The 12,005-nt window shown below is 42.5% G+C and overlaps 1 protein-coding gene across 2 annotated transcripts in view; it reads left to right on the forward strand.

Moving 5' to 3' along the window:
• LOC131072442 (uncharacterized) overlaps positions 1 to 12,005 on the forward strand; it is a 162,797-nt gene that overhangs the window by 72,334 nt on the left and 78,458 nt on the right. For both annotated transcript variants that reach the window (XM_058008607.2, XM_058008608.2), the window contains one exon: positions 987 to 1,092. In XM_058008607.2, coding sequence (XP_057864590.2) covers positions 987 to 1,092 — 106 coding nt within the window. The remainder of the gene's footprint in view (positions 1 to 986; positions 1,093 to 12,005) is intronic.

A 12,005-nucleotide genomic window follows, 5' to 3' on the forward strand; every position in this document is an offset into this window, starting at 1 on the left:
CTCTATTGCTTTATCCATTTCCAAAACTTACAAAAGGGGTTTTTAATTCTTCTCATTTGGAAGTTCATTGGACGTTGTTTGCTCAAATTGATACCAAATATTATTGATATAATGACAGTGCCTATAGTAGAGGATACATTTTCAACATAAACTATGAGCATTAATTGAGCTCTTCAAATCATGTATTGAATGAGTCATAAATTCACACTAGAAGATGCTTCATAAAATGTGCTTTTGTAGTTCTCCAATCTAACATTTCAACATTGGCTTTTTTTTAATAGTTTAATTGGTCTCTTATTCCATAATGATACATATTAGCTTTTCCAAATAGCTTGTACACTTTAGATATTGCATGACATCTAAAAGAAATCAAACAGAGATTGCGAGCATATCTGCTCAGATGTATTGACCTCTAAAATCCTTTTGCAGTTGATTCTATGTGGGTAAAAAATATTATATATTACCTTTCCAAGTCTTTGCCCATTCACAGTACATAATATTGCATGCTGTATGGTTGCCATGCTTCAAAGATGATGAAGGTGATACATGTGTTCCTATTAAATATCACTCGTTGTGGTGAGATATTGAATGTTTAAGAAGCATTGCTATTACTTATGTATAGTTGGATTTGTATATCAACTATGAATGAAATATATCTTGATCTTTTTTATTGAATGGGTATATGCTTAATTTCCTTTAAGAGAGTGCTTTACCAGCAATAAATTTATTAGCAGGCACTGTATATATATTGGAAGGTGGATGGCATCTACTGATTGTTGGAGGCAATAATTGCTGGATGTTTTCTGCCTAATGCATCCAGAATAATTTCATTCATCTGTGCATATATACTAGAAAAGAAATGCTAATCATATGTGTATGCTTAATGAGATGTGTGAGACATGCATATATGCATGAAACAAATCCATCAATGTAAAATTTATTGAATGTTTTTCCCTTTCTCTGAATTGACTACTGTCTGTGTGCAGTGACCACAAACCTGTTAGTGCAACATTTGGATTAACTGCTTATGCTCTTCCTTCATCAAAATCAGAAGCCTTAAATGATTCTGATGACAAAAGATGGCATGTTCGAGTATGTAATTCTTTCATAATTCCCTTTTTTAGAATTGTGCAAGAAGTTTTTCATTTTAGCATAGAATGCAACATAAAATTTACATTTTATTAAGCATATGAGCAAGGAAATTGTATTTTCTTAAAATACAATTGATTTTCTAAAATTAAATTTGTTGTCAATCTAATTGAAATTTCTTATTTGATCCTTTCTGTTTTTTTTTGTTTTTTTTGAGGCACCTAGTTATGTTTGAGCTGCAGATGCTAATGTGTAAACAAAGGGGAACAAGATCCTGCACAGCAATATTTATTTCATCCATACTGTCATCACTGGTTGAAAGTGGCCCTCCTATTGTCACTGTAAAATTGCGCAAGTTGCAATGGTATTAATCTCCATAGGTTACTTTGTTAACCTGCACTATTTTTAAGACAAAAAGCTATATAGAATAATATTTAACTGTGCACTACAATTTATACAATCATTTTATCGAGAGTCTGATTAACAAAGCATGCATGAACACATGTTCACATCGCTAAATATATAGAAGCGAAGATCCATCATAGGGATTCTTTTCCACCATTTGGCATTTGTATACCTCTTAAGCTTCATTACCAACTATGATTTACACTATACTGGAGGCTCTTCCTTTAATCAAATTTGGAAAATACTTAAATATGCATCTTCATAACATTCTGACATGAATGACATAGGGGCCATTAATGCCCTGTAGAATATGGAATACGCATTGTTTATGATATCTAGCTTTAGTCAAGCGAGGCTCTTCCCTTAATCAAATTTGGAAAATACTGAAATATGCATCTTGATAACATTCCAACATCAAAGACATAGGGCCCATTAATGGCCTTTATAATATGGAATAAGCATTGTAAATGATATCTAGCTTTAGTCAAGTGTCAACTACCTCCTTTTGGACTCTAGTATTTACTAATTGGTTCTCCTAAACTTTATGAAATAGAAGGGCTTCCTTGTCATAGAATGAGTCAAAGAGAAGTTAAGGGAGATAAGTGCTGGTCAGGTGAATTGCATAGAGCTGATGATTTTATCTAGAATATAGTTCAGGAAGCATCTTTTTGGTGATAATAAACTGGAGAATCCTATACCCAACTGATAATGCCAATTGGCATGATGTTTTTTTGTTTCGGAATAGTAAAGGGAATACTTACTCTATGTCATTCCATTACTATTGATGCAAAAATGATTAAAGTCAGAAGATCCTTCATCATGTCTTGGTCTAGTTGGTTATTTCCTTATTGAGAGGTTGAGTGGTTTGTTCACTCCCACTCATTTCCTTGCTTTGTAGTATAGTGAAACATAGTATAGTGAAACAAATATCAACATCCAGTCTACTTGAATGAACAGGCTTATTGAGAAATTACCTAGGTAGATTGTAAAGACCATAGTAGAATTTGACATATATTGACAAATTAAGGGTGTAATGGAAAATCAAAATAATGACATATTTTGATTGGAATTCACCCTTGAGATAGTAAAGACCATAGTAGAATTTGAGAAATTACCTCCGTAAACATCTAATACTAAGTCTGAATATAAATCTTTCAAAAAGCCTACATTATAAATCTTCCAAAAACCTTCTCTATTTTCCATTATAAATTAATGGTTAACCTACACATACAAAGTGAAAACACAAAGTTAATATTTTAATAAAAAAATTTGCAAACAAACTGAATTAGTTTAAATAATTTTAGACATCATTGAAAGTTGAAATAAAAAAGGTGTTAGGGTTTGAAATTTTTGGAAAAGTAGAGATCCTTGAAAAAATAGTGAAAACATCAGTAAAAATTGTCAAAAAATGATGTTAAATCTTGTTCATTGGACTCTAAATCAATTTAGACTACTTATGAAAGGCCATTGTTTATTTTCTATTAAGCTAGATGCAACAAAAAAGAAATAAAATGTTTTAAAAAAACATAGAAAAAAAATCAGAAAAAACCTGCCTAGGAATCTGATTTTGCTTTGAAAACCACTTCAAATCCGCTTCTAATCAACTAAAATTGATGCAAATCACATTGGAGAGGCTTGGGAGGGTGTTTTTCCTCTTGAGAAACAAAAGAGAACACTAAAATGAAATTAAAACCTTCTTTTTGACACCCCCACCCTTTTATATCTGTGTGGACGAGTTTTTGACACCGACTCGCCGTGTTTTTCTAGTGAGTAAATGGCAAGTTTACTCGCTAGGCCAAAAAACTCGTGAGTTTTTTACTACCCACTGAGTACTCGGTGAGTAGTCCATCTATGATCTAATCTAAACCTAAGGATGTAAGAAATGATTGTTCACTTGATGAAAACAAGCCAAGCTTTTCTTCGCCATGAGGAAACAACTTCACAAAGATGGTGCAATCTCATAAGGATAAGTGAATGATTTTCATGTCACTTATGCACACCAACATCATGAACAATGAGCATAAAGAAATTGAAGTAAAGCTTTGAATTGAGTTCAATCTAACCATACACGACAACTTGCAATGAACAAATTACAAATGGTTTGAACATTAGGCTTCACCATTAATCAACTATAAGTTCTTCCATTCATCTAATCAACTCCATATAAACAAGTTTAAGTATGAGAAGTACAAACCATGCAACATGTAGAAACTCATACAACGATCCACCATATCTTCAATGAAATCAAGTATTTATTTCAAAAAAGTCTTGCCAACAATCTCTTCTTCTCCTCCTACTCTACTTTTAACTCTTAATCTCTCAACTATTACTGAGATATTAACTATATTAAGTATTAAACCATTACAAATGAGAAAGTTAAGCCTTATATAGAGGTCTCAAATACAATGAATTGCCCGAATTCACTTGGAATCAATGATCAATATTACATGATGAAACCCTAATTAGGGATAGTTATAAGTAACTCCTCTTCGACCAATGCTAAAATTACATTGCTTAGGAGACATGTCCATCCTTAATGTGGACCAATAAGAAATGAGGTTAGGTATGTTGAACTTTGTGCCACATGTCACATAAGTAGGTATCTTTTTCATAGGATGAGTTAGGTTCATTGAACTTGGACTTGTCGATGTGGCATCTCCTAATTAGTTGATGATGAATAGGTGCCACATCATCTTACACCTCTTGTAGATCATCACAAAGAAGTCTTCCATCTTGAGAAATATCTCCTGATACTCAATATTTCTAGTTGACGATGGGTCATATTCCCAAATTGTATCATCTTGGTGATCAAGTCTTAAGTTTTGATTAACTCTTTTGAAACTATCTCCATTCATTGATCACGCTTCACTTGTTGACATTTGGAAATCCTCCTCTTGGTGATGCACTTCATCTTCATTTTTGGGAATTCGCCTTGTTCTCTCCTTGATGATGTTTGATCCTGATTTCATGATGTCTATGCTTAATCTTCTTGTGCATGATGCCCTTGATCAGGATTACCTCCTTGTTGTACTTGTTCCTTTCACATGGCCTATCTTGATGTAGAGCCCTTAACTATAAAGCAATCCCTATTGATCTTTCCTTGCATTGACAGGTCATCCCTAAGGTACTATCTATTGTGAGGTATTCACACATCACCCCATTGCAAATGGGGACCCCCACTTTTTTTCTGCTTCCTGAGGTAGTGGTTAGAGTCTTGGCTATTAACCTTTGCATTGGAGAGGTATAGTTGGTCAAGAAGCTAGGAGTCAGGTGTATATCCCTTTTGTGAGGTGTGAAATGACGTGTTATGAGATGAGTGAGCGGTCGTGAACACGATTGGTCAAGACCTACAATGGCAAGATGCTGAAGAAGAGAATTCAAAATTGAGCATAAAGAGAAAGAGGTATTGATGGAGGAACCCTTCAAGATCAAACTTAATCGACAATGCAGGTGTTTCCTTTATCATCTGGGTGACTTATATATGTTACAGTGAGATGTGAGGCCTGAAAGCAAAAATTGACTAAGTATGCCAAAATTTCCATTGCTCCCTAATTGGAGCAAATTTTGCTTCTATTGCTCCTTATTAGGAACGAAATCCCTCTCCAAGCGCCCCAAGTCATCTAAAATTACCTCTAATCATCTTGCAGTGTCTCAATTTGCTCAAAGAGTGTATTGAATGATCAATAACCTTGAATTAGGTCAAGGGTGGAAGCAACTTCTATTTCTCTCCTTTGAGAGCGAAATCCTCTTCCATTGCCCTTAGTTGGGAATGATGTGGATTTCTTGAGTGAATTTGGCAGAAATGAGTTTTGAGGCTTCAAACATCATTTTGATCATAAAGGAAGTAAAGTTTATCATGATTGTAACCAAGGAATGAAGGGGGGTTGCATTTTAGGGAGGACTTCCTTTGCCTCACATTTTGAGTGATGTGCATTTGACTTACTTCCTTTGCTCCAAGATTTGAGCGATGCATTTTGAGAGCACTTCCATTGCTCATGATTTTTAGCAATGAGCATCTTGAACACTTCCATTGCTCATGAATTTTAGCGATGTCTTTTAGGGAGCATTTCCTTTTCTCTAACATTCGAGTGATGTCTTTTGGTGATTTCCTTTGCTCCCTTTTTGGAGCAAAAAACACTTCCATTGCTCTCTGACAGGAGTGAAAGTCACTTCCTTTGCCCTTGGTTGAGAGCAAATTTACCTCTAGAACCTTGAACGACCGTGATCTAATGCATTTGAGTTGTCAAGAATGAATATTGATGAATAAGGAGCGAGTCAAACCTCAACTTGGAGTCATTTCCATTGCTCCACCTTAGGAGCGAAATTCACTTCCATTGCTCCTCAGTGGGAGCGAATTTCACTTCGTTTGCCCTTAGATAGGAGTGAAATTCTGTCTAGAGCTTTTTTTTAGGCTAATTGGACACATCTACACGCTAGGAAGGCAAAATTACAAGGTCTAAGTTGGTGCAAAGGCAAGGAATTGATTAAATCTAGCTAAGAGATGAGTTTGAGGCCTACTTCCTTGCTCCTCATTGGAAGCGAAATTTTGTTCTATTGTTCCTTGCTAGAAGCAAATTGTTTGCCCTCTCGAGTAAACGGTTAAATGCAGAACGTAAATGCACAGAACATAATGGAAATATATTAAATAACCAGCCTCTGTATTAATTCCACAGTCCATGTACAATAAGTGCTTATAACATTACATCTGACACGACTAACATGATCCTTTCGAAGAAAAGGTACACAATATATAATACCCGAAGGGGTACGACACAATCGTCGCGACTCCAACTACCTACCCGTCAGCTAACTAACTGACCGCCGTAACTCATTATTACCGACGACAACATAAACATAATATAACAACATAACATAATGATTATTCCCGGCAACATCATCCCCCCAAAGAAAAGAAGTCGACTCCAACGACTTAATACAAAAGAGAGATGAACGGCAGAAACTACTGACGCTAGTCGGGCCCCGATCTTATACACTTGCTGCGTCCTCGCCTGAAAACCCTTTTCTGCTACCATCCGATGCTCAAGTGCGGAATTCACCAATATTGCTTCCTTTGCCATCACAGTCCTCTTGTGCTTAACCCAAACTTGTCTGCAAAACACGTTTTTCAGTCTCAGCTTCCACCAACTGCTACTCAATTGATACTATCTCCTTAGCCAATTTATCCTCGATAGCCACCTGTGCTGCTCTCCCGGCATCCAACTCCTGGGTACGCTGAACTAAGTCTCACGTGACTATTGCCTCCAACCTGGTGGTCAGCTCCTCCCGAGCCCTCTGTGCATCCACCAACGCAACCTCACGTCCAGCCGTGACATACTCCGAGTTCCTCAAAGCGTACCTATCCTGCCTGGAGGTGGCCACAATCCGCTGGCACAAATGCTAGGAGACACCTCAAATCCTCCATCACACTCCCCAAAGGCTAAAACTGAACTGAATAACTCCCTGGTGTCATACAACTGCGCGGACCTGCAATGCCTTCCCTCAAACTCTGTTTGTTCGCAACCTCCAAATCCGTCTCCCTCTACGACTTATGGCTTCCCCGCCAATGCTTAGCTGCAAGCTTCTTTCTCATAGTACGGACAACCACAACACTTCCCGTGGTCTTCTGTAGCTCAAAATAAACTGGGGGTCTAGGGGCAACGCCCCCAGTGGGGTCGAGGGGCTGCGCCCCTCGCGGGGTCGAGTGGCTGCGCCCCTCGCGGGGTCGAGGGGTAGCGCCCCTCGCGGGGTCCTCCGAGGGGCAGCGCCAACACCAATTTACAACCTTCAGAACCCCACGAAAGTCCATGGCGCGCATCATTTTTGTGATATTTTATGATGTCAAAACCCTTCTTCTACACTCCAATATTTTCAGTGTCTAGGCTCCAAATGTCATCGAATCATTTTTCAATCCATCGTCGTCGTTTTTTTTTTTTTTTTAGGCACTATAATGTCCCGATGGCACCCGGCCATACAGCCTCCCTGTACGGTCAACAACAGCATTGGCACCTCCGATCGTGCGGCCACCTTCCCAATCGTGCAACCACCTTCCCGTGCGGCCTACACCCCTCCACCGTACGGCGGACCATGACGACGGAGTGGCTGCGCTTTGTGTGCGGCTGTGCGGGGGTTTATGCTGGGTGTGCGGTTGATTCATGTCGCGGCAACAACCTTCGGTGGCTCCCACCGCACGGTGGTGTCACCGTCGGTGATTCCACCGCATGGTGGTGCCACCGTCCACCGCACGGTGGTGCCACCTTGGTCCCACCGTACGGTGGCCATTTTCCCCTTTTTTTTTTTTTACCATATGGTTGCTGTCATACGACCGTGCGATTTTTTTCAAATTTTTTCTTCCAACCGTACGGTCATCTGCCGTACGGCCCCATACGGTGGTGTTTTTTCACAATATTTTTTTTTTTTTTTTAAAAAGTTGTCTAGAGAGTCTTCGGCTCGAGTCCCCTGTCTCTGGGATTGCTCTTCATCCTTCTCGGTTTTCCTCGCCCAAAAGTCTCCTGCTTTTGTCCCGTGCCTCTCGAGTCGCCTGCCCGGCCTCTTAGGTCCCCTTCCATCCTCTCGGGTCCCCTGCGCGCTTCGCGTGGTAGGGTTTCAATTTGTACCCGTTGGTGGCAAGTCTATTTTCAATGGCCATAGGAAGACCTGGAACCACAAATTCTACAGGGACCACGATCTCCTTCCCGTACATAAGAACAAGAAGAATAATAAAGATTTTGAAGATTGCGGTCTTCCATACAGGGTTCCAATCGTTGCCAACACTCTTCGGATTATTTACGTCGCCAGGGTTTGGGGCGTCTCCCTTCCAATATTCTCTGTATTCCGGCAGGTACACCTCTGTTGGTTGCTCTGGTTCCTCTACTTCAAGCCTGTAGCTTTGGAACATTTTGTAATCCTCCATTTGCCAGTGGAAGAGCCCGTTAAGTGAGCATACCTCATCTTCAGAATATCCCTCCAATTCGAGCACCCCTTCACTGTTCGGCTCCATCGCGTTCTTGCCCTTGCTTTCATCGGGACCCCCTTCCCTTTTATTAGAGTCCTCTGAGTCCGAGTCGGAAGAGGCGAGCTCTTTGCCAACATCTTGGGTGTGTAGGTCAATGGTATATTTCCGCCCTCCCTTCTCCATGGAAAGTGTATTTTTCTTCCAGTTGTGGTTTACCCTCGCGTTGATCAACCACGCTCTCCCCAGGATGGCGTCATAGCCTTTCTTCTTCAAGGGAATAACCACGAAATCTAACAAGAATGGTTGCGTACCAATTGTCACTTGCTGGGCCATCAACAGGCCGAGTGGCTTAATGCCATGTTGGTCCGCTCCCACCAGGTTGAATGTGGGTGGCCATAGGGTGGGCTTCCCCAGCCGCTTCCATGTTTCTTCTGGTAGTGCATTCACCCCAGATCCCCCGTCCACAATGGTGTCCTTCAGAATGGTCCCACGGATACCCATTTCTACCACAGCTGGGTGTCTACCACTGCTCAAGGCTAGTAACATCGGGTCAATCGAAGGGCTGACGGAAACCTCCACCTATGGTGTACTCTTCGAAGCGGTGGCGGGAACCCCTACCTGTGGTGCACTCGACGATGCGGTGGCGGGAACCCGTACCTGTGGTACACTCGACGATGCGGTGGCGGGAACCCATACCTGTGGTGCACTCGACGCTGTGGTGCTTTGCACATTGGTGAGGATGGCAGTCCTCAATTGTGGCATAGAGTCTAGAAGGTCTTTTAGCTTTATCGGCACCTCCATCTGCAAGATTTGCCCAATGATGTTATTTTCCGCTTTCGTACGGGATGATGTACTCGCCACCTCGTTGTCCCGTCGTTCGGTCGTCATCTCACGTTCAATATTGGCCTTTGCCTCCCGTAATCTCTCCTTCTCCGTACGGGGGTCGGGATAAGTGGCTTTTTTCGTCTGGGTATGGGTGATCGCCAGTACTTCTTTCTCACCAGTCTTCTCAGCCTTCTCAATGTTGAGGAGATTAACCCCTGCCTGCGGGCAATTTGCGTCCTCATGGTCGCCTGGCCCACACCAACGGCAGAGGTGCTGAGGGGTGGCTTCCTTCGTGCAATCATGGGCGAAGTGCCCCCACTGATTACAAGCCCTACATTGGATAATTGGCCAGCCCTTAGTGTCATACTGGATACGGCTTCCGTTATTGTTATTGTTGCTATTCCTTCTGCCGCTGCATCTGTTGTCCCGGTATCCTCCAGATGATGCCATTGTGTTAGTATGTTGGTCGGTACCCGCTGGTGCAGATGTTGTGGCCTGCTCCATGAACAACACCTGGTTCATTTGCGTACCTCGGGTTTTCATGTTGTATGGGCACTCCTTGGTGGAGTGTCCCATCACTTGGCAAATTTCGCAGAATGCCTTCTTTTGGCAAGTACCGTTTGTGTGCCCTTCCTCTTTGCACTCAGTGCACCATATGTCCCCTTCGTTCCGACCAGTGCTTCTCATTATTTTGAATTCCTTTCTCATTCGCTCCATGTCTTTGTGGAGCGCTTGCACCCGTTTGCCAGCCTCGTCGTCCCTGTTGCTTTCTCGTGAAGAGTCATCGTCCTCGGATGAGGATTTATTACTTTTCTTCTTCTTTGATGTTTTGTGTTCACTCTCCAGGTCCATCGCCCTATTATAAGCGTCGTCATATGACGTCGAGGGTACAATTTTCATCTTCCTCCGTAGGGAGGACTTCAACCCTTAAACGAACCATCGTTTCTTCAATCCATCTGCGGGTTGGCTTTCCATTTTACCCAAGAGTTCTTTCAGCCTCCGACTGTATGCCCGTACTGTCTCCCTGGTACCTTGTTTGGTACTGTATATCTCCGTTACAATTTCATTGTCATCACGAAGCAACTGAAACTCCCCCGTGAATTCCTTCTGTAGATTGGCCCACGTGGCCACTTTTTGCTTGTCCACATCGGAGTACCAATCTATGGCAACTCCTCGTAACGTGGCTGGGAACTGCTGTACCCAGTCATCCTGGTCTGTTACTCCGTTGGCGGACCAAATGGTTTCACATGTACGGCAGTGCCGTAAGGGGTCTTCCTTGCCCTCCCTTGTGAACTTTGGCAATTTTTGTTTACTCGCCATCCCTCCGCTGGGTCTCGCTCCTCTAATTCCTTATGTGCTTGTACCTGGCGATCCTCCGCCTCCTACAACTAAACCTCCACTCGTGGGTCCTCCGGAAAAAGTTGCTGACACCGAACCAACCAAATTGCCTCCCATACGGTACCCTTGTGCTCCCTCGGCACCTTCGATCGTACCGTCACCTTCCGGTGTCTCCCTCCGGTTGTCCTCTGAAATGGACAAATTCTTTAGCAAGTCTCTGGTAGCGTCGATCAGGTTTAGACTTCGCCTTGTTTGTTCCACCAACTCTTCGCGGCTTCTTACCCTACGGTGGTATTCTGGCGAACTGTAGAGTTCTCCTTCGGCACCCTCCGTGACTCCTTTTGGCAGCCCTACAACAGTGTAGACAGTGTAGTTCTCTCTGTCTATTTCTGCCTCCGCAACCTCCGTGACACCTCCTGGGTTCCCTTCGGGCAACCCCTCGGCTGGTCGTCCCTCGGCAAGCTGCCTTAGCCTACGCCTTCGTTCTATCTGTTGTCTGAGATTCAATGCGGTTTGTGCCACTTCCCATTCGTCACTCTGTATCTTTTTATTTTTGTCCTTATTTAGTCTATTGGGCATAAGTCACTTCCATACACAGCAAACACACGCCATGTACACAAAAAAACTTTTATTATTTTTATTTTTATTTTGCCTTTCGGCCACAATTTATATCAGCCGTGTGTCGAGATTATTACAAGGTTCAATTTCCTCCTAGCCTGGCGCCATCTCGTTCCGTTTCCCGTCGGCTGTTCTCTTCGTAGTGTTGCAAGATTTGTTGTCGTCGCTCTTCCTGGGCAATCTCCTCCAGGCGGGCCTGTTGCGCTAGCGATGCCTGTGCAAGCAACCGGGGGAGGTGGTTCATCAACCGGTTTACTGTCGGGCTAACCTCCAACGCTGTCCACATGGCACTTGGTGGGATTTTTGCCTCCGCCGCTTCTCGTCGAGCGTATGTCTGAATGGCTACCTGAAGCAAAATTGAAAATTCTCGCGTTGCCGTGTCTTCTCCTGTATAAAGTTCTGTCCGCGCGTCGTCGGCCTCTGGGTTTACTTCACCAATGGGTAGGCCCATTGTGTCTGTGCGCCATCCGTGTCTTCCGTTCCCGAGTTCGTCTAGGCAGCGGCGCCAAATGTTTGCCCTCTCAGGTAAACGGTTAAATGCAGAACGTAAATGCACAGAACATAATGGAAATATATTAAATAACCAGCCTCTGTATTAATTCCACAGTCCATGTACAATAAGTGCTTATAACATTACATCTGACACAACTAACATGATCCTTTCGAAGAAAAGGTACACAATATATAATACCCGAAGGGGTATGACACAACCGTCGCGACTCCAACTACCTACCCGTCGGCTAACTAACTGACCGCCATAACTCATTATTACCGACGA

The sequence above is a fragment of the Cryptomeria japonica genome, chromosome 8 (assembly GCF_030272615.1).
Source record: "Cryptomeria japonica chromosome 8, Sugi_1.0, whole genome shotgun sequence".
Classification (NCBI taxonomy): Eukaryota; Viridiplantae; Streptophyta; class Pinopsida; order Cupressales; family Cupressaceae; genus Cryptomeria; species Cryptomeria japonica.